The sequence below is a fragment of the Oryx dammah genome, unplaced genomic scaffold, assembly GCF_014754425.2.
Source record: "Oryx dammah isolate SB20612 unplaced genomic scaffold, SCBI_Odam_1.1 HiC_scaffold_15, whole genome shotgun sequence".
In the NCBI taxonomy this organism is placed as follows: domain Eukaryota; kingdom Metazoa; phylum Chordata; class Mammalia; order Artiodactyla; family Bovidae; genus Oryx; species Oryx dammah.
In genome coordinates, this window is record NW_024070199.1 from 42,183,607 (window position 1) to 42,205,518 (window position 21,912).

At 53.5% G+C, this 21,912-nt stretch overlaps 2 protein-coding genes and 1 long non-coding RNA gene across 7 annotated transcripts; all 3 read left to right on the plus strand.

The window, feature by feature from the left end:
- Nucleotides 1-2,314: 2,314 nt before the first annotated feature.
- Nucleotides 2,315-6,553, plus strand: LOC120874716. Of its 3 annotated transcripts, none has more exons than XR_005723680.1 (4): nucleotides 2,315-2,816; nucleotides 4,410-4,539; nucleotides 5,175-5,230; nucleotides 5,898-6,553. It is a non-coding gene; the product is annotated as an uncharacterized LOC120874716 (long non-coding RNA). The 3 variants fall into 3 exon arrangements; XR_005723681.1 differs by having other exon boundaries at nucleotides 2,315-2,728; XR_005723679.1 differs by lacking the exon at nucleotides 2,315-2,816 and having other exon boundaries at nucleotides 3,012-4,539.
- A 9,783-nt stretch (nucleotides 6,554-16,336) lies between these two features.
- Nucleotides 16,337-20,015, plus strand: ZNRD2 (zinc ribbon domain containing 2). 3 transcript variants are annotated; one of them, XM_040256303.1, is made up of 5 exons: nucleotides 16,337-16,442; nucleotides 16,539-16,690; nucleotides 16,821-16,905; nucleotides 17,298-18,835; nucleotides 19,201-20,015. In XM_040256303.1, exons 1-4 carry the CDS (start codon nucleotides 16,424-16,426, stop codon nucleotides 17,639-17,641), a joined length of 600 nt encoding a protein of 199 aa, XP_040112237.1. In that variant the 5' UTR covers nucleotides 16,337-16,423; the 3' UTR covers nucleotides 17,642-18,835; nucleotides 19,201-20,015. The 3 variants fall into 3 exon arrangements, with proteins under 3 accessions (XP_040112237.1, XP_040112236.1, XP_040112235.1); XM_040256302.1 differs by having other exon boundaries at nucleotides 16,389-16,690; nucleotides 19,191-20,015; XM_040256301.1 differs by having other exon boundaries at nucleotides 16,389-16,690.
- FAM89B (family with sequence similarity 89 member B) lies at nucleotides 17,297-20,015 on the plus strand. Its single transcript, XM_040256316.1, has 2 exons — nucleotides 17,297-18,835; nucleotides 19,201-20,015. Exons 1-2 carry the CDS (start codon nucleotides 18,536-18,538, stop codon nucleotides 19,477-19,479), a joined length of 579 nt encoding a protein of 192 aa, XP_040112250.1. The 5' UTR covers nucleotides 17,297-18,535; the 3' UTR covers nucleotides 19,480-20,015.
- Nucleotides 20,016-21,912: the final 1,897 nt, after the last annotated feature.

Below are 21,912 nucleotides of genomic sequence, written 5' to 3' on the forward strand. Positions count from 1 at the left end.
ACCAAGGCTGGGGGAGGAAGATGGGCCGGGCCGGGGGTCGCCCGGCTGGTAGGAGGCCAGGTGGGGCTGGAACCCAGGGCTCCCAGCCCTGGCCCAGCCTCCTTTGCACATGCAGGGGTCTCACCACCCCTCAGTCACTTCTCATGAGGACCGGTCCACCCCTGACCACTAAGACTCAAGGAGGGGGTACCCCTTCACCAGGCCCTCAGTGAGGTCCCAGGAAGAAGTGCATGAGGTCCTGAAGAAGAGTAGGTAGAGCAAAGTTTGAAATCCAGCTTGCCTGCCAACCCCCAGTGAATGGCTTCCCGGTGCCCACCCTGCCCCCGCCCCTTCGCCTTGTCTGGCTGGGCTGGCTGGGCTGGCTCTGGGCCTCAGACACTGGAATCGCCAAGGTCTGAGCTCAGGGCCTGGCCCCCTTCCCAGGCTAACAGCCGGGAGGAGGGGAGTGATGCCTGAGGGCCCGGGGCTGGGGAGGGGCACAGCTGGGCCCCAGGGCAGGGGCTGGCAGGGACTGGGGAAGGGCCCTGAGTTGGGTCAAGGCTGGAGAGGAGCCAGGCCAGCCCACTGGTCTGGAAGGGAGGCCCTCGAGGGCTGCAGTGGCCTGATGCCCAGGCCATATCCCCGGGTGCCTGGCCAGGGGGGACCCTCGATTCAGTCTCTGACTCACAGAACTCAGCAGGGGGTGAGTATGACCAGGGTACCTCCAGAGTGGGTCACAGCCAAGACAGGGTGATACCCTCTCTGAGGGGAACAGGGGTTGCAGTCTGAGGGAAAGGGTTTCAGGTACGTGACTTGAGCTACACCTGTGTAAGGAGCTCATGGCTTTAACTTTGAGGGTGGGCTTATTTGGGGTGACTAGGGAGACTTTTTAGTGGACCCCTGCCCAAATTGCTCAGTGGGCTCAGGCCCTGTTCAGATTGACAGGTATTAGAGGAGTAAGATGGGGGCAGTCCCGTGTCCCCAGGGGAGATAGGAGAGTGTGTAAGTACAGACAGCCCCCACACTCCCTCAGGGGGCTCTCGGGTCACACACTGAGGCCAGGAGCGGTACTGATGCTCACCACCTGCCAGGCACAGAGCTAAGCATTATTCCGGTCATTTTTGCCTCATACTCATCTGAACCTGACCCTCCTCTGCCTACAGTAAGGTGTGACTCACCTTGGAACACAGCATAAACAGACTAGGGTTCGAGTCCTCATCTTTCTGAACCTGTTTTTTAACCTGTAAAATGGGGATCTAGTCATTTGACAAACAAGGAACCTCTTGCATGCTCTTTTTAAAAAATTAATTAATTAGGCTTGGCTGGGTCCTATTTGCAGCATGCGAACTTTGAGTTGCGGCATGTGGGGTCTAGTTCCCCGACCAGGGATCAAACGCAGGCCCTGCGATTGGGAGCGTGGAGTCTTAACAACTGGACCAGGGAGGTCCCCAACATGCACTTGTTAACAGGTAGAACCAATCACTGCTTTCCTGGAGCTTCTGTCCTGGAGGAGACAGACATACGACGGAACAATTCACACCTGACTGAGGCTGTGCCAGAGGCCGGTGCTAAGACAGAGAAGAAGAGGGAGCTGGGAGCGAGAGCAGTGGTGAGACCTGAAGTCCAGGAAGCCCCTCTGACAAAGGGACTTTTAAGCCAGGAGCTGGAGGAGGAGCAGGAGGTAACGGGTGTGCGGTCCACCCAGCGTGGGGGGAAGGCTGGAGGAGGCCTGAGGGATTGAGGGGAATTGCGGAGGGGACAGTTGACACTGTCATACCAGGGTGGGGGGTAGGAAAAAGATTCATTTCTTCCAGGAGCTGAGACAGGGCCAGCGGAGCAACAGGGTGGGGAGGCAGAGAGAGAGAGCATCCGGAGGCGGAGGCGGGAGGCCATGGTGAGGAGTCCTGAGTTTTATTTTCATTGCAGTGGAACTGTATCAGAGCAAGAAGGGTGTTCTTGCTATCTTCTCAGGAGAGACGATACAACCTGGACGTGGTGGAGATGTGTTTGGGGGTGGAATCCAGAGACTAGGCGAAGTGGAGGGTACCGGAGAGGCAGGTGGTGTGAATGCTTCCCAGGTGTCTGCCTGAGCCCCACCCTGGCGGGTGAGGAATGTGGCAGGGGAGAGGGAGACCCACAAAGGAGTGTGGGTTCTGTTTGCAACTTGCTGAGTTTGAGACAGAGCCTCCCTGCTGGCTCAGATGGTAAAGCGTCTGCCTGCAATGCAGGAGACCAGGGTTCGATCCCTGAGTCAGGAAGATCCCCTGGAGAAGGAAATGGCAACCTGCTCCAGTATTCTTGCCTGGAAAATCCCATGGATGGAGGAGCCTGGTAGGCTACAGTCCATGGGCTTGCAAAGAGTTGGACACGACTGAGCGTTTGAGATTGGACATGACTGAGAGTTTGAGATGCTTGTGTCATCCAAGTGGAGACGTCTCAATCCAGATATGTGGAGCTCAGCCAGGATGCCTGCCCTGGAGACACGGGCTCAGTGTCCACAGCACACACGGGCATTTACAGCCAGGGGAAAGGAGGGGGTCCGCTGGGGAGAAGAGGGTCAGGGAGAACCAGGGAGGTCTCCTCCCCCAGGTCAGAGAGAGGAGGCAGAGTCTGAAGTGACTCAGAGGAGCAGCTGGAAGAAACTGAAGGAAGAAAACCAGGAGTGTGATGTCGGAGAGCCCAGAGAAGCAAGTGTTTTGGGAGGAGAGCATGGCCAAGGGTGTCTAATGCTGCTGACAGAAGGATGGAGGTAAGGCAGCCTCTGTTCCGGGACCGCTGAGGGGTCTGAGTGACCGGGAGCCATGAGGGCCAGCGCCCAGCCCCATGCTTGGCATGCAGTGAGTGCTCCATACATTTACTTACTGTCATTACCAGACTCCTTAAGCCCATCAGGGCTTCCCTGATAGCTCAGTTGGTAAAGAATCTGCCTGCAGTGCAGGAGACCCCGGTTCGATTGCTGGGTCAGGAAGATCCGCTGGAGAAGGGAAAGGCTACCTACTCCAGTATTCTGTCCTGGAGAATTTCATGGACTGTATAGTCCATGGGGTTGCAAAGAGTCGGACACGACTGAGCGACTTTCACTTTCACTTAAGCTTATCAGGGGCCCAGCTGGAAGCGGTGGGCACCGTCACCTGGGTGGTGAACATTAACTGGAGCCCCAGAAGCTGGAGCTGAAGTGGGGGGTGGGGGGGCCTGGCTTTCTATAGACACCGGCAGTACCTGTCCTCCTGCAGCCAGCAGGGAAGGAACTCCGGAAGTCATGTTCCTCCTGTCCAGCCCAGCCTCCCAGGGGCCAAACCCCAAAGGAAGCCTGTGGGCAGCGGGGCTGGGGAGGGCACAGGGCAGGCAGGGTTGGCCTCGGGGTGTGAGGCCTGGCGGACACAGATGCAGAGTGGATCCGCAGGGCTCACTGCAACGGCCCAACCAGGGAGTGTCCGTAGCTTGTCCGCCTTTTCTGTCTGCATCTGTGTCACTGCACCCAGGCAGCCCAGCTTCCTGGAACCTACCAGCATGCCTCCCAGATAGAAGTTCTGTAAGCCCAAGGAGAGCATGACCTCTGTGCTCAGTGCAGATCACTCCGGCCACCTAATGGGTCTCCACACCGCCATTGCTGCCCAGTCCCATCCCTCCCCCACCTGGTACCGGACTCACCTTTTAAAACCTAATTCCAAGACTTCCCTGCTGGTCCAGTGGTTAAGAATCCACCTGTCCGTACTCCAGTATTCTTGCCTGAAAAATCCCATGGGCAGATGAGTCTTGGTGGGCTTCTTATCTTATCCAGACTGGGGAAAAAAAAAAAAAAAGATCCACCTGCCAATGCAGGGGATACAGGATCGATCTGTGGCCTGGGAAGATTCCTCGTGCCGCTGAGCAACTAAGCCTGTGGGCCACAATTATTGAGCCTGGGCTCTAGAGCCCGAGAGACACAACTACTGAAACCCACGCAGTTGGAGCCCGTGCTCCACAAGAGAAGCCACCGCAGTGGGAAGCCCACACGCTGCAGTGAAGACACAGCACAGCCAAAAACTAAACTGATTTCAGAGGGCTTCCCTCGCAGTCCACTGGTGAAGACTCCATACTTCCACCCCAGGAGGTCGGGTTTAATCCCTGGTCAGGGAACTAAGATCCTACACAATGCAAGGCGTGGCCAAAAGCAAAAACAGAAACCTAATTCCAACCATGCTCCTTCTCAGCTTACAAAACCTCCAGCAACTTCCCGGTGCTCATGGGCCTGCAAGGTCCTCTGTGCCTCCCCTTGGCCTACTCCTGCTTGTCTCTAGTTCTTGCCTCCAGGAGGCATTTCTCTAAAATAGCTACCCCCAGGCCTTTGAGTCACCTCCCACGTTAATCTCCTGCTGGTCCTTGTCGCAGCCTGAAGCATTCTTCTCTATGGGTTTGATTATGTATTGTCCATCTCACTGCCCTCCCAGGAAGCACAGCCTCGCCTCCAGCTCCTAGCACGTGACCTGGTGCACCGAGGGCACTGACGTTTGTTGACTGATTGGCTGGACTGAGACCACGAGGCTGTGAAAGATGAAACAGTTAGACTCGGCTCATCTGGTGAGTAAGATATGGGGATTGAATGTAGGCTGGCTTGATCCAAAACCCACACGGTGTTCCTGGGAGGAGGAAGGAGAGGAGTCCCACAGATAGTCTACAAATAGGAGGGTGGGGCCCTGAGGGCAATAAGGGGCTTTCAGCCTGAGGGATGGTCTGTCTGCCGCAACATCAGGGAAGGGCGCCTTTGTGCAGAGGGGTTCTTGAGGCCCAGAGACGGCAGGGACTTGGCCAAGGTTACATTACTGGGTCTTCCCAGGTGGCGCTGGTGGTAAAGAACCTGCCTGCCAATGCAGGAGACACAAGAGATCTGGGTTCGAGTTTGATCCCTGGGTTGGGAAGATCCCCTGGAGGAGGGTATGGCAACCCAATCCAGTATTCTTCCCTGGAGAATCCCATGGACAGAGCGGCCTGGTGGGCTGCAGTCCATAGAGTCACAAAGAGTCGGACTTGCCACGGCTCAAACCTAGGGTTCCTGATGCTTCCTTAGGGGCATTGGCTGGACGGGGTGGCCCCAGCCTGTGTAACGGAAGTTAGGTTTCAGGAGGCAGCATACCACAGTGGTAGTTTTCTGGAATACCTGCTATGAGCATTGGGAAAATTCTTCATCTTCTCTATGCCTCCTTCCTCATTTTCAGACAAGGAAGTAAAGCAGCTGACATTCATGAAACCCTTGGTGGATGCTGGCCACACGGTAAGTTCTCAGTATATGTTACCTCTTTTTTCTTTTCTTTCTATCTTTTTAAAAGGATATTCATTTTTCTATTTGGCTGCGCTAGGTCTTAGTTGCGGCATGTGGGATCTTTTTTAGTTTGGGCATGAAAACTTGTAGCACGTAGGATCTAGTTCCCTGACTAGGAATCCAACCCGGAACCCCTGTGTTGGGAACATGGAGTTTCAACCACTGAACCACCAGGGAAGTCCCTGTGTTAGCTCTTTTCATTATTATCTGGGCCTGGGGTCCAAAATGGGCATGCTGGGAAAATCCCATGGACAGAGGAGCCTGGTGGGCTGCAGTCCATGGGGTCGCAAAGAGCTGGACACGACTGAAGCAACTGAGTGCACACACTGGGGTCCAAAATGGGCTGAAGGTGGGAGCTGGCTGCCTGGGAGGACAGGGAGAATACCTCTGAAAGAGGACTGACTGTGTGTCAGGCTCTGTGACACCTTGAGTTCTGAATGTCTTTGGGAAGCTTCTAGGCTCTGAAGAAAGAAACGGCTCTAGGGGTAGTAGGTTCTAAAGGTGATGGTTGGAAGTTTCAGAGGCCTGGAGGGGCCAGTTCTGCCCTGAAGCATCTCTCTCCAAGTGATGTGGAGTGGCCGTCCCTGAATCCCTCTGATGTGTTCCCATGGTGTCGAAGAGCATGAGAGATGGGACTGGAAAATGAAATGAACCAGTCTTCATCCTTGATCAGCCAGAGGATCTTCAGCCCCGCCCCTTGTCTCCACCTTCTGAACCCAGGAAAAGTCCACCGCTGAGAATCTGACCGGAGACAAGCACGGCCTGGGTGGTGGCTCCACCCTGCCACCTCCCAGCAGGGTGATTGTGAAGAAATCTCTTAACCTGTCCAGGCTTCAGCTTCTCCATCTGCATTTTGGGGATGATGATAAGACAAAACTCACAGCACTGTCCTGAGGCTTAAAGGAGGGTAATTCAGGCTCTTAGTGCAGTGCCCGGCCCCAAGATAAAATACACCAAAAGTTCCTCTGAGGGGCTGCTGACACCGACCGCCCTTTGAGCATCCCCCGTGATGATGTTACTAAAAGAGGGACTAGGAGTTACTTGTCAACAGTGTGTATGTTGGACTTGCATTTGTGTTTATTTACATGTCAGTTACGGGCCTGAGAGAAAAGGTCTCGTCTTGCCTCTTTGGCACAGGTTCAGAAATCTCACACGGATTGTGGAAATAAAGTTTCTGTTGTGTTTGAAAAAAAATACACCAAAAGCTGAGTATTATTATTTTTTATTAGGCTATTTCATTCATCTTAACTCAATTAAATTATATATATATTTACATTCTTAAATTTATTATTTATTTCTTTTTTGCTGCGCTGGGTCTTCATTGCTGCACTCGGGCTTTTGCTAGTTGCAGGGAGCTGGAGCTGCTCCTCCTTGTGGTGTGCGGACTTCTCGCTGCGGTGGCTTCTCTTGTTGTGGAGCACGGCTCTAGAGCTTGGGCTCAGTAGTTGTGCTACACAAGCTTAGTTGCCCCATAGCATGTGGGATCTTCCTGGTGTGCGTGTGTGCTAAGTCACTTCAGTCATGTCCGACTCTGTGCGACTCCGTGACCTGTAGCCTGCCAGGTTCCTCTGTCCGTGGGATTCTCCAGGCAAGAATGGAGTGGGTTGCCATGCCCTCCTTCAGAGGATCTTCCCGACCCAGGGATCGATCCCACGTCTCTCACTTCTCCTGCGTTGGCAGGCAGGTTCTTTACCACTAGCGCCACTGGGAAGCCCAGGATCTTCCTGGACCAGGGATCAAATCCATGTCCCCTGCACTGGCAGGCGGATTCTTAATCGCTGGACCACCAGGAAAGTCCGAGTATTATTAGTTTTATTATTGTAACATCTAGCCCTTTCTTGTTTCCCAGAAATGTCAGGCCAATTCACATTGCAGTGAAAAACAAGAAGAAAAGTCAGTACTTTTTGGATGCCTGTTAGCCTGGTGATACAATAATGCCAGTTACAATCCTCAGAGCTGTGGCTACAAAACATAGGCCGCCTGTTGCCAGGAGAACCTGATCCACCAAACACGGCAGTTGAGGAGGGCTTATAACTGAACTGTGTGTGAAAATGCCCTGGTGGGGTATGCTGCCACTCAGGGTCAGGCCTAGCTACTGCCATGCCCACTGTGCCATGGAAAGGACAAATGCTGGGCTCGGCCACGAGAGGGTAGGAAGGGGTCCCACTGCTTCCCAAACAGCTGGGCTGCCCACCATGACTGCTCGGAATTGGCTTCACCACCAGCGCCCCTGAGACCTGTGTGCTTTCCTCGTGTCAAGGACTGTGATGGGTCCGCGGTTCTACCCTACCTGCAAATACAAGTGAGCCTGCCTCAGGTTCCTGGATGCCGGCAGAAGACAGGAGATTCCTGGGTCAGAGACAAAGGACCTCGTTATTCATGGCATAGTAAATAGCACAATCATCAGCATATTGACATCAGTCCTCTGGTCCCCAAGTCCTATGGGGTGGCGCCAGTGGCCTGGGTAGATGCCTGCGCACAGTGGATTGTGGTATGGGAGCAGGCCCTAAACTTAAGGACCTATGTCTTTTTTGTTTTTCCAAGTTTTTTTTTAAACAATTCTTGTTTGTTTGTTTCGTATTTTTATGTATTTGGTTACGTTTTGGTTACATTTTGCGGTATGCAGGATCTTCATTGCTTCATGTGGTACCTTCCATTGGGGCACATAGACTCTCTAGTTGTGGCACGTGGGCTCCGGAGTGCACAGGCTCAGTAGCTGTGTGGCGTGAGCTTAGCTGCTCTATGGCATGTGGGGTCTTAGTTCCCTGACCGGGGATTGCATCTGAGTCGTCAGCACTGCAAGGTGGGTTCTTAACCACTCAGCCACCAGGGAAGTCCTCCCAGGTCTTTGCTAATGGGTGCCCTTTGCTCTAGACGGAACGTCTATCTCAGTCTTTCACGGCCGTTCACAACATCCTTAAGAAGAGAGTCCAGGACAAAGGCAGTCAGTGCCTCTCTTGCAAAACGTGCAGAAACTCAAAAGGATCCCTGGAGAATTGTCTTACAATAATATCCACCCCCCATTTCTACACTGTCTTGGCTTTTGGTGAATTTTCCCATGAGTTCACCACTCTGTTGGCAAATCTGATCGACAGAAGCTAGGACCAATCCTGTTCAATTTGTCACATACAGCATTTAATTAAAGCTACTGTCAAGAGGACTGCAAGCAGCAGGATAAAGCCAACTTGCACTTCTGACCTCAGCCATGCTTCCCAGCTGAACAAATCCAGAAAACAATAGATCTACCTCAGAAAGCCAGGTGGCTCGCTCCTTAGTTCTTTTCATTGCCCTTTCCACCTTGGCCCAGCAGGCATTCAGGACAGTCTCATTCAAGTTCACTGAGCAAGGTTGCTATGGATGATAGATTTCTTCCAGACTTCTTCCCTGAAGGCCAGAATCTGTGCAATTAATATATCTTCTGGAGGTCTTCGCTGGTGGTCCAGTGGTCAAGACTCTACACTCCCAAGGCAGGGGGCCCAGGTTCAATCCCTGGTCAGAGAACTAGATCCCACATGCTGCAACTAAGATCCCCACATGCCCCCGTGAAGACTGAAGATCCTGAATGCTGCAGCTAAGACCTGGCACAGCCAAATAAATAAGTATTGAGTGTTAGTTGCTCAGTCTGACTCTTTGTGATCCCATGGACTGTAGCCCACTAGGCTCCTCTGTCCATAGGGTTCTCCAGGCAAGAATTCTGGAGTGGGTTGCCATTTCCTTCTCCAGGGGATCTTAGTGACCCAGGGATTGAGCCCAGGTCTCCTGCATTGCAGGCAAACTCTTCACCATCTGAGCCACCAGGGAAGCCCGAATAAGTATTAGGGGAGGAAAAAAAAAAATCTATATATATATATCTCCTCTGTACCTGGATTAATGCTTTCAGTCATGAGTGAGACAGTTCTTTGTCTCTGACCCCCAGGAGTCTTCTGTCTTCTGCCAGCAAGCAAGAACCTGTGGCAGGCTCACATGTTAATTTGCAAGTAGGCTAAAGTCAAGGAGAAATTTCAAATCACTCTGTTTTCTAGAGAGAGGCACATTAATATATGACTTCCACGTCAGTGGCTCAGAGGTTAAAGCGTCTGCCTGGAATGAGGGAGACCCAGGATCAATCCCCGGGTTGGGAAGATCCCCTGGAGAAGGAAATGGCAACCCACTCCAGTACTGTTGCCTGGAGAATCCCATGGAGGGAGGAGCCTGGTAGGCTACAGTCCACGGGATCGCAAAGAGTTGGACACGACTTCACTTTCACTTTCACTTTCCACATCAGTCATATAGTCTCAAGGGTACACATGGTACTTCTGGGAAGAAACAAGGTGCCCCTCAGTTGGACCTACGTCAGTTAGGGGGTCCCAGGTTGACAGTGCCTCCTCTCAGGTTTGTAGGCCTTAGGACCCCCAGCCCAATTCAAATAACTGAGTCTAGTCTTTTATTTCGGAAGGCTTGGCTCAGGGCAGTTAGTCCTGTTTGTCTAGGCCACCGGCCAGATGGCGTTTATCCACTCAATGGCATGACTGAGTGGTGATGGCTACAGGACTGGGCCTGGGGACTTTATCTGGAGGTGATGGTGTTGACAGGTATTTCATGTGGGAAGTACTTGAGGGCAGGAGGAGAAGGGGGAGACAGGATGAGATGGTTGGATGTCATCACCAACTCAATGGACTTGAGTTTGAGCAAACTCCAGGAGATGGTGAAGGACAGGGAAGCCTGGTGCGCTGTGCAGTCCACGGGGTCGAAAAGAGTTGTACACGACTTAGCAACTGAACAGCAGGAAGAGCTGAGGCTACCTCCTGCTCTTTCCTATCTCTTGGTAAAGTTAAGCAGAATGGCAGTCAAGTAAAGGTCAAAACTGTCTAGTGGAGCATGGCAGACCTACCAGTCAGTTAAATTTAAACCACTTGAAAGAGTTTGACCAAGATGTTATCCTCAGTGAAGAAGGTTCCAGGTGGTTTAGAAAGACAAGAATGTTAGTGTCTTTCTTCCCCTCTCACTCCCAGGGTCTGAGGAGTCCCACTCCCCAGGTGCCAAGCTTGCTATTCTCCCTCCACGGTCACAGTCAGCATGCTCTACTCCCCTAGTAGAGATCTCCCCTAGTAGATCAGCCTGACTTGTTTCCACAGTTAGCTGAGAACACTGCAGTCCAAAGCCCTCTACAGGCAGCAGGATTGTGACATTATCTGTTTCACATCTGGGGACTCCTTGACTGTGCCACCTTTTCCGCAGTCTCTCCTGCCTATACTTTTCATCTGGAATATTGGGTGCAAGAAGGACCAGGACATTTTTATAAAATATACAGAGACCCACTATGTCTACCACTCCACATGTGGGCCACTGTCAGGGGGACTCACAGAGAGAGGGAAGTGCGCACCAAGCCTTCGAGGGATTCTCATGATCTAGACCCATGTCAGTCAAACAAGAGAATCCAGGTGGTTGAACCATAATATAGTGAGAATCCCTGCAGTCCCCTCCTTTCATTTATTTTTAGTTTTTAAAATGTATTTTTTTGGCCGCACTGGGTCTTAGTTATGGCACAAGAGATCTTCATCACAGCATGCGGGCTCTTCGTTGGAGTGCGCAGGCTTCTCTCTAGTTGTGGTGTGCAGATTCTGTAGTTGCAACGTGTGAAGTTAGTTTGCATGTGTGATCTTAGTTCCCAGAGCAGGTATCGAACCACACTGGAAGGCGGATTCTTAATCACTGGACCATCAGGGAAGTCTCAAGGCCCCTTTCTGACCGGGCTGTAACCCAGCGTTCACCAACCCCGCTGACCTGGAGTTTCTGTTAAGGGAAAGAAAGAAGCATTATATCCAGGAATGGCGAACGGTGAGCCCTAAAATTTCAAAGCTGGTCTCTATAAACCCCACCCCTCTCATCTTGATCATTATGAAGGACATAGCCTAGAGGAGGTGGTCCCATAGTCACTAAACCGCAGTACTGAGGTATGTGGACCAGGAAGAAGAGCCAGAAACCTCTTTGAGCTAATTTTTGAGGAGCTGTTTCAACACTCAACAGTACTTCATGCTTGTGGATGATTAGGGAGAACGGAAGGACCGCCAGATACCTAGACTATCAGCCCATTGTTGGGTGGCTTTTGAGATGAAGGGTACACCATTGTTAGACTTCAGTTGGTCCAGAAAGCCAAGAACATTACACAGATTAGTCGCAAGAACCACAATGGTGTGACCAGACTTGACTGATTGATCTGAAACAGTACCACTGTAAACTGAAAAAATATGAAACACCGTCCATAGCCGAGTCAAAGGTCCTGTGCCTTCAATCTCTCAGGAGTGGGCAGGGACGATGCCATATACACTGTAGCCTCCCTCTTCACAGGACGAAGAGATTTTGGCTGGAATCACAAATCTGGCATGAAGTGGTGGCCTCTGCATCAAAGGCACAGAGTCCTAGACTTTGTGTCCACTCTGATGGTGGACGTGCTGCTGTATCTGGTATGACAACGGGTCCGGGCAGAAGTGGAGACAATCTGGGCATTGCGGGCTCGATCCACAGCTTGATTCCTGTCATCTCGTCAGAGAATGGATCCTCAGCAGGGGTATCTGCATAAGTGATCTAGGTGGTTAGATCAGCCTGACTTGTTTCCACAGTCAGCTGAGAACACTGTGGTCCAAAGCCCTCTACAGGCAGTAGGATCGTGACATTGTCTGTTTCACGTCTGGGGACTCCTTGACTCAGCAACCACAGCCACACTGCATTCCAGCTGGAGCTGCGAGGTTCACACCATTTGACTGACCTGGTCTTGAGTTGATCACTCTCGCTAAAGGTTTGGCAGTTTTGTTGACCTTCTAAAGCAGTGGTCCCCAACCTTTCTGGCACCAGGAACCAGTTTTGTGGAAGACAATTTTTCCACAGGCGGGGGTGGGTGAGGTGGTTTGGGGATGATTTAAGAGCATTACATTTATTGTGCTAATGATAATCTATACTTGCAGCTGATCCCCAACGCTAGCGTCACAACCTCAGCTCCACTTCAGATCGTCAGGCACTAGATTCTCATAAGGAGTGAGCAGCCTAGATCCTTCCTATGTGCAGTTCATAGAAGGGTTCGTGCTCTTATGAGAATGTCACACTGCCAGTGATCTGACAGGAGTCGGAGCTCAGGCAGTAATGGGAATGATGGGGAGCCGCTGTAAGTACAGATGAAGCTTCACTGGCTCACCCGCCGCTCACCTTTGGCCATGCAGCCCGATTTCTAACAGGCCACAGACAGGGAGTTGGGACCCCTGTTCTAAAGAACTAAATTGTAGGTGAGTTGATTTTCTCTAATCTTTTTTCTAGCTTTCCTTCTGTTTTTTGTTTTGTTTTGTTTTGTTTTAGTTTGCTCTATTTTTTCTAGTTTCTTAAGGTAGTAGGTTACATTACTGACTTAAGACCTTTTTCTCTTTTAAATATAAGAATATACAGGGAATTCCCTGGTGGTCCAGTGGTTAGGAATTGCAGCTCTCATTGCTGAAGCCTCGGGTTTGAGGTTCAATCCTGGGTCGGAGAACTAAGGTCATACAAGTGCAGCCAAAAGAAAAAAAAGTAACACACAACTGTAAATTTTCTTCTAAGCACTGCTGTGGCTCCATCTCACAAGTTTGGGTACGCTGTGTTTTCATTAATCTCAAAGTAGTTTCTAACTTCCTGTGTGATTTCTTCTATGACCCATTAGTTATTCAAGACGGTGTTAATGTCCACATATTTGTGAATTTCCCAAATTTCCTTGTTATTGATTGCTAATTTCATTCCAGTGTGATCTGAGAACATATTTTGTATGATTTTAACCCTTTTAAAAAAGTGTATTCAGGGACCTCCCTGGTGGTCCAGTGGGTAGGAGTCTGCCTTGCAGTTTAGGGGGCTCAGGTTTGGTCCGTGGTCAGGGGACTAAGGTCCCACACGCTGCAGATCAACTAAGCCCCACACCACAACTGGAGAGTCTGAGGGCCACAATGAAAGATCCCATGTGCCACAGCTAAGACCTAATACAGCTGAATAAACAAATAAAATTTTAAAATAAGTGTATTAAGACTTGTTTTATGGTCTAACCTACAGTCTATCCTGGAGAATGTTCCAAGTATATTTAAGAATATGACTTCTGCTGTTGTTGGCAAGAGTGTTTTATAGATGTCTGTCAGGACTTAGACTTGACAGCTGTGATTTTTCTTTTAAAGGAGACTGCCTTAATAGGGGGTGTTTCTGTCCCGCTGTCATAACGTGTTATTTCTGCCTTGTTTTAATAGAAGGACTAGGATTCTAGCTGGAGCTGATCGCAAGAATTTATCTAGATTTCTTTCACTGTAGCAGTACTATAAACTTAAACAATACGAGCCCAAGCAGTAATCACTGCCTCATCTGTAGTTTCCTATGGGAGTTTGTCTGTCTCAGGGAAATTCCCCTAAGAGGGACAAAGCTCCCTTATAGCAGCCAGGACCCACTGCGGGGTGCGGGGTGGGGATGGAGGAGCTGAGACCTTTTATTGTCATCTCGGAATGGATTTAAGATTGGCATGATAGACTGTAGAAAGGGCTGAGCTGTAAGATGGCCCAGCTGTTGCCATTCTATTTTACCAAGTATCACTTGCCCTACCCTTTATCTCCCAAGTGAGCCAGCAAAGTTCTAGTGTTTCACCTATTTGTTTTTGTCCATAGCAGTAGTGAATTTCTGTGAGATGTTTCTACTCCCCAGCCCCACCCAGGAGAGAGGAGTTGTCATGAGGAATAGATGAAGGGAGTAAACGGGAGGGTGAATGTAAGGGTCTTAGTTGAGGCCAGGTGGGATAAGCTGTCAAGTAGATATCGGTCATTACGATGACACAGAAGGATGCATCGAGGAATCTAGGGGTAAGGAGGAGCTGAGAGCTGAAGACAGTAAGGACCTGGAGGGACTATGCACAGAGGCTAGAGTCCAAGAGTCCCTCTAGTCAGTGTGGCAGAACCAACCTGGCGTCAGGCCCTGAGTCAGGTACACTGCTGCCCAAGAGCCTGCTGGTAGTTGGACAGAGTGACTGGGGGCCCAGGGCTCTCCAAGGAAGCAGGAGGCAGCAAGCGTCCAAAAATGGAAGGTCCAGGGAGTCTATGTAGGAGGAAGATGGGGCCATGAGGAGGGCACTCTAGCTGCAAGTAAAACTGTGAAAGCATGTTCTGCCAGTCAGAGACAGACTGCTTAGATGACTGTGGGAGTCTAAGTCCTTGTGCCTCCACTTCCCTGGAATACAGCCTTGAGGCGCTGCAGGCTGCACGTCGGGGGGACTGCTGCTGCTCCACCTGGCTTCTCCAAACCTACTAAGGGAGAGAATGTGTATGGGGTAAAAAAGAGAGGGAGAAAACAAACAAAAAACCCCACTGGGGCCACTGTTTAGGAAGCCCGAGTTATTTTAACAGCAACCCACTCAAGAAGAGCATAACGGTCATGTGCGTGTTCAGTCGTGTCTGACTCTTTGCGACTCCACAGGCTGTAGTTTACCAGGCTCTCTGTCCGTGGGATTTTTCAGGCAAGAATCCTGGAGTGGATTGTCATTTCCTCCTTTAAGGGATTTACCCCACCTAGAGACTGAATCCTGGAGAAGGCAATGGCACCCCACTCCAGTACTCTTGCCTGGAAACTCCCGTGGACGGAGGAGCCTGGTAGGCTATACAGTCCATGGAGTCGGATACGACTGAGCGACTTCACTTTCACTTTTCACTTTCATGCATTGGAGAAGGAAATGGCAACTCACTCCAGTGTTCTTGCCTGGAGAATCACAGGGACGGGGGAGCCTGGTGGGCTGTCGTCTATGGGGTCGCACAGAGTCGGACACGACTGAAACGACTTAGCAGCAGCGGCAGCAGGGATCGAATCTGCTCTCCCCTGTGTTGCCTGAAGATTCTTCACCACCTGGGAACCCCCATAAGGGTCACAGGCATGCATAACAAACACCTCATCCCCACTCTCCAGCATGCAGCTGGGACCGAAACAGCACATGCCCACCCCACCCGACCCCCGCCTCCATCAGCTGGCTTTTTGAGCGTGCCAACTTCAACAAAATAAAAAACCTGCTTAGGCACTGACTTTGCATCAGTCCCAGGCCTTTGGATGGGGATGGAGGGGGTAGTGGGGTGGGCACACTGGAACACCAAACATGCAGAAGGGGAGGGGTCTTGAAATTAGCTGGAAGATATAGACTTTGTAGACAAAGGTCCGTATGTATAGTCAAAGCTATGGTTTTCCCATAGTCACGTAGGGATATGAGAGTTGGATCATAAAAAAGGCTAAGCGCGCAAGAATTGATGCTTTTGAACTGTGGTCCTTTGGACAGCAAGGAGATCAAACCATTTAATCCTAAAGGAGATCAACCCTGAATAGTCATTGGAAGAACTGATCCTGAAGCTCCAATACTTTGGCCACCTGATGCGAAAAGGCGACTCATTCGAAAAGACCCTGACGCCGGGAAAATATTGAAGGCAAAAGGAGAAGCGGGCAACACAGCATGAGATGGTTGGACGGCATCACTGACTCAATGGACATGAGTTTCAGCAAACTCTGGGAGATAGTGAAGGACAGGGGAGCCTAGCGTGCTGCAGTCCCTGGGATCCTAGAGTCGGACACGACTTGGCGACTGAACAACTGACGGGGGGAACTTTCGTTGCCTGGCCTGCTTTGCCAATTGAATGGCGAACGAGTGAGGCCCGAGGAGGCTCCACGCACGCGGAAGGGGCCGTTTGTTATTATCAAGAGTGGTGTTGTGATGATGCCAACAGCCCCGCCTGTCCCGGATCCTGCCAGTGCGGAAAGGGAAACGCCAGGGAGGCGGAGGCCAGCGGAGATTTCTCAAGCCAAGAGATCCCCTCTAACTGAGGCGGGAAGAGCAACCCTGCATTGTCACTTTCGGGTCCAGAGACCCGAGTGGCATTATCACGGAGACGCCCCTCCTGACGCCCAACCAGTCAAAAAGTTTTTGTCCACAGAATCCCACCGAGGGGCGTGCCAGTGGGACAGAGTCCAGACTGCAGCAGACACGCCCCACTCTCAGCGGACACGCCCCACTCTGGGCATCGCGACGTCGGAGGAGCAGGGAGAGCGTCATTTCCGCCCTCACCCGACAGGGAAGGGCGGGGCAAGCATAAGGCGCGCTGCTTGTGCGTCACTTCCGGTGAGTCTAGCGGCGACAACGGCAACATGGCCCTAAACGGCGCTGGTGAGGACATGGATTGTGGGGGCCTGTGGCTTCGCGGTTCGGGCGGCACCTTGCTTCAGCAAGACCTTCCGGCCCCTTGTGCCTCTCTTCCCCCAGAAGTCGACGACTTTTCCTGGGAGCCCCCGACCGAAGCGGAGACGAAGGTGCTGCAAGCGCGGCGGGAGCGACAGGATCGCATCTCCCGGCTCATGGGCGACTACCTGCTGCGTGGTTACCGCATGCTGGGCGAGACCTGCGCTGACTGCGGGGTGAGGAGATACTCGGGACGTGGGATCCAGGCTGGGGCCGCGGATCAGGCCACACGGCCCTTTCCCCTTCTCTCCCCTCTGAACCCCATCGTCCATCTCACCCCTGCTCCCTGTGCTTTCTGACCCCTAGACGATCCTCCTCCAAGACAAACAGCGGAAAATCTACTGCGTGGCTTGTCAGGAGCTCGATTCAGACGTGGATAAAGATAACCCGGGTGAGGGGTCGAGGGTGCTTAGTGATAGAGACTCAGGAACAGTAGTTGGGAGGTGAGAGTGGTATTTGTGGGTGGGGCAAGGGTGAGTTGCGTTCTCCTTTCTCCTAGAAAGGACCATTCATTCAGTAAGAGCACTAAGCACCTACTGTGTGCCAGACACCCGAGCCTGAGCTTATTAGGCATAGTTCTGATGAGAGAAGGCCTTATGCTCTTTAAGCAAGGGCGTAAATACCTCTGATACAAAAAAGAAAATGGATGTGTTCTCTTATACTGGGGCAGGGAATACATCTCAAGTACAGAGAGAGCAGAACAGTGAAGGGTAGGGAAGTGTCTCAGGGCTGATGTGGGGCCAGGTATATCCTGATCATTCCACTGGCTTTCTCCTTTTTTAGCTCTGAATGCCCAGGCTGCCCTCTCCCAAGCTCGGGAGCACCAGCTCGCCTCTGCCTCGGAGCCCCCCTTGAGCTCTCGGCCTGCCCCTCAGCCGCCAGTACCCCGTCCTGAACACTGTGAGGGAGCTGCAGCAGGGCTTAAGGCAGTCCAGGGGCCACCCCCTCCTGCTGTGCTTCCAAATGCAGATGTGGTGGCCTGCACACAGGAGGCTCTCCTGCAGAAGCTGACCTGGGCTTCAGCTGAGCTGGGCCCTAGCACCTCCCTGGAGACTAGCATCCAGCTGTGTAGCCTTATCCGGGCGTGTGCTGAAGCCCTGCGTAGTCTGCAGCAGCTGCAACACTAAAAAACCCCTCCTGAGAAAAACCCTGTAGAAAAACAGCTGTTCCTCTTGTGTGGTTCGTTCTTTGTTTTGGTTCTGAGTGTGCATGCAAGTCCCAGCTCCACTCGTCTTTTCTCTACTTTTGGTCTTTCATGGTATCACAGTCTGGTCTCCTTGATGCCCTGAGAAATGAGTGGGGCTTGTTTCTGCTCAGTATCCCCACTCAAAGGATGAGGTGGCAGAGGACTATGTGCTATTTTTTCTTTTTTTCTGGTGAGGAGGCCCCAACCTCAAAAGCAGAAACAGGAGGCGTGGATCTCTGAAGGAATCCTGGAACCTCCCCAGCCATCCAGCGCTATTCCCCACCCTTGAGAGAGATTTGGGGTTCCAGTCCCCTCGGTAGCTTCCCTTTCTTCCCCCAGGCATCCAGACACCATCATCCTGTCCCACCTCAGGCCCAGAACAGGAACTCAGATACTGACAGAATGTAGTCAGATACCGATCAAGGATGGTCTTAGTCTGTCTCCTGACCACACCCCACCCCTTTTAGATCCTTTTCCTTGAGAGTTGTAATTGGCCAGAATAAACGTGCTGGGGAGGGGGAGGAACCGCACCCTCCGCTTTTAACCTCTTCCCTCCTTTTTACCTGCTTCCCTTCTATCGGTGGCCAATGCCCTTTTCTCTGGTCTCCTGGGGCAACGTGGTCGCACAGAGCTGTTGCCCTTTTAAGACAGGCCCCGCCCACGCGGGGGTGGGGCAGGGGCGGAGTCGGAGGAGTCCGGGTGGGAACAAAGCGCGGCCTGCGGGCGGCGGCTGGGCTTTGGTCGCGGGGCCGCGGGGTGCGGGGCCTGCGGGCGGCGGCCCGGGCGGAGCGTTGGAGAAAAAGAGGCGGCATCATCCTCTGGTACCCGCCCGGCCATGAATGGGCTGCCTTCTGCCGAGGCGCCGAGCGGCGCGGGCTGCGCCCTGGCTGGTCTCCCGCCGTTACCGCGCGGCCTCAGCGGTCTTCTCAACGCGAGCGGGGGCTCGTGGAGAGAGCTAGAGCGCGTCTACAGTCAGCGCAGCCGCATCCACGATGAGCTGAGCCGAGCCGCCCGCGTCCCGGACGGGCCCCGCCAAGCCACGGGCGCCGCCAACGCGGGAACTGCCGCGGGTACTCCTGGCTCGCGTCGCCCTGTCAACCTCGACTCGGCGCTAGCGGCGCTGCGCAAGGAAATGGTGAGTAGCTGGGCCTCGGTCAGCTAGGCGTTGGGGGGCGACGGGGCAGCCACCAAGCTAGAGAGTCCAGGCGCGGGCGGGGCGGGGTCCACAGGCAACGCGGTCTAGAGGAACGACAGAAAGAAGCCAGCTGGGTTAGAGGGGATACGGTAATAATGTTTATTGGCAATAGTTACCATGTATTCTTAAATGCTCTACTAGTGTTATTTCTTTACATTCTGCTGTCTTGTCCCTGTCCTGCAGATAGGGGTTACTGACTTGCCTAAAGATTCACAGCTGGCCACAGAAACCTGTGCTTGGGAAGATTGGCTTGGGCAGAGGGGTGGCTGGCACTCCAACCCCAGCCCACTTTCAGTCTTTTGCAGGTGGGCCTGCGGCAGCTGGACATGTCCCTGCTGTGCCAGCTGTGGGGCCTGTATGAGTCGATCCAGGACTATAAGCACCTGTGCCAAGACTTGAGCCTGTGCCAGGACCTGTCCTCCTCCCTGCACTCAGACAGCTCCTACCCGCCCGACGCTGGCCTGTCTGACGACGAGGAGCCTCCAGATGCTAGCCTGCCCCCAGACCCGCCACCCCTCACTGTGCCCCAGACACACAATGTCCGGGACCAGTGGCTGCAGGATGCCTTCCACATCAGCCTCTGAGAGCTGGGAGGGTGGGGGCATGCACCCACGAAAAAGGCTCAGAAACTCACCCCTCAGCAAGTACTCGGACTGTAGTGCCTGCTTTCCCCCATATCACCTCACCTCACAGGAGGGCAGGGTCTGGGCCCCACAGAGGCAAAGCTGCCCACCCTCTCATGTCTTGGATTAGCTGGCACTGGGGCGGGTACCTGGGCTATAGCCTCTGCCCATGGCACTGGTCCTCCACTCGTCCCACCTGTGGGACCTCCAGCGTGGCCGACCTTCAGTCTGGCAGTGGGGTCCAAAGCACTTCCCTTGGCATCTCTGGGACTGGGATTGAGTGGCCGGGCTCCTGTCTCTTCACCTTCGCTGCTGTTGGCAGCTGCTGGCTCAGGGGCATCCCACCTCTGGCCCCTGGGTTCCACTGCCCTAGACAGGAGCTCTCCAGGACCCATTCCTGCACCATCCAAGGTCAGGAGGGCCAAGGCTCCATGCTGGATATTTAAGTTTAGGGGTCAGCCTCTTAGGCTCATAGATAAATAAACACTGTCTCAGCATTGGTGTGTTCTGAACTGCTTGGCTCGGGCGGGAAGATAGCGGTGATTCTGACAGGTGCTGCCCCGCGCTCCGCCAGCGGGTGGCGCCCGAGACCCCGAGTTGGAAGAGATTGGGCTGAGGCCGGGTGCGAAACCTCGCTCCCCGGGCAGAGTTGCCTGCCCTTCGGTCCAAGCTGGCTCGGCGTGGTCTCGCGGTTGTGTGATTGCGGGCGAGTCACTTCCCCTCTCTGGCTGGAGGCCTGGAGCCCAACCAGCCTACCCACTCGCTTCGGGCTTTCCTGGCCGGCCGGGAAGGAAGGAGAAGCAGCCGCCCATCTCGAGGAGAGAAACTTTCCACCCCAAGTTGGGGCGGAGTTGAGGCGGCACAGGAAATGGGTGGGCCCGGGCAGGCAGGCCGGGCCGAGGGGCCCTGGGCGTGAGAGGGGAAAGCGCCTCCTGGAAGGGCCTCGCGAACGAGTGACCAATGGGCGGGAGGAAAGAGTTGCAGAAGCAGAAAGGGATGGAGCCCCGGTGCCCGAGGCCCCCCTAGAGCCCAGGCAAGCCCTGGAGGGGTGATGGGGCTGTGGGTTTTAATGCCTGAGACACTCCCAGCAGCCAAACACCCCCATGCTCTGCCTGGCTCCCCCTCTACAGCACCTGGGACCTTTAGAGTTGTGCGTAAAAGGCTTTCTTTTACAGTGGAGAGCCACGAGGCTGGGTCTTGCAGCTAAACCGGGGTGTCAGCTTCTTTCCCTCGTCCCCCAGATAAGTCTGCACATTTGCGAGTGGTGGGTGCTAAGGCTTTCGCGCACACAGTACCCCACAACTTCCTGAAACAAAGAGGAAAGGACCTCGAAGTTGCGCAGTTAGGCTTACCGGCTGGCTGCCTGTCCCCACGTCCGCTGCACAGTCACTTGCGCCCTGGACAGAACTCAGCTGACTCTCCTGGCAGTGAGACGTCCTGTTCAGACCGAGCATTTATCAAGGACCAGGCTTCTGTCCATTCACAGACCTAGCAGAGCGTTTGCACTGACAAAGGGAACAGGCCAGTGTGCTGCTCTAGGGCTGTTCTAACTCTGGGCCTGACACCTGCAGCGGTTCATGACCCAGCAGGCGGGCTGGCGATAAGGGCTCTAATCTAGGTGTGAACACAGCGGTTAACGCCCCGCGGCAGGCTTTCCAGGGGAGGGAGAGTAAACACACACTTTTACTCTCCACGATAACGGATTTCATTTAGTAGGACCTGGCAAAAATCAGCCAGATTCCACCCTAAATGCTTTCCAAAGTTTCATTCTCAGTGATGTTGTAAAAGGTTGCAACTATAATTATCCCTAGTTTGCAGAGGTAAAAACTGAGGCTCAGAGCGTTGGTACTTTGCCCAAGGTCACACACTTGTTGGAGGTCAGCTGCTTGTGGGGTGTTGGAACTGCCTTCCCACTTGACAGCTGGAGAGCCAGGTCTGGAGGCTGGCAAGTGGGTGCTGCTCACCGTAGGGCCACTGGGGTTGGCCCCTGACCCTGGGCCTTCCTCCTCTGGTTAACACGTGGGTGGCAGCAGGAGTCTGTCTCCCCAGCTGGCTCTGGCTCAGCGCACTGAGACCCTTCACGTCTCTTCTCCTTTCTGGTCTCTATTTCCCCAGCCTGTGAAATGGGGCCACCAGTACGTACCTCGCAGGGCTGCGGGCAGGAAGGGAGGCGGCCGGGCAGCGCTCTCTCGGGCGGCACCAATTGCTGGTGGCCCCCTGCCCCGGAGCGCGCGCCCCCTTACCCCGCCCGCGCCTCCACACCGCCTCGGCTCGCAACAGGCGGACGCTGCGGTCTAGACGTCCCCCTCGACCCCGCTCTCCCTCCCGCGCGAGGCCCCGGAAGCCGGGCCGCCCCGCCCCCGCGCTCCCGCCCCGGCCCCCGCCTCCCGCCCG

Coding starts and splice junctions, on each gene's coding strand:
- FAM89B (XM_040256316.1), top strand. CDS start 18,536: ATGAATGGGCTGCCTTCTGCCGAGGCGCCGAGCGGCGCGGGCTGCGCC. Junction 18,836..19,200: donor CGGCGCTGCGCAAGGAAATG/GTGAGTAGCTGG, acceptor AGTCTTTTGCAG/GTGGGCCTGCGGCAGCTGGA.
- ZNRD2 (XM_040256302.1), top strand. CDS start 16,424: ATGGCCCTAAACGGCGCTGGTGAGGACATGGATTGTGGGGGCCTGTGG. Junction 16,691..16,820: donor AGACCTGCGCTGACTGCGGG/GTGAGGAGATAC, acceptor TCTGACCCCTAG/ACGATCCTCCTCCAAGACAA. Junction 16,906..17,297: donor CGTGGATAAAGATAACCCGG/GTGAGGGGTCGA, acceptor CTCCTTTTTTAG/CTCTGAATGCCCAGGCTGCC.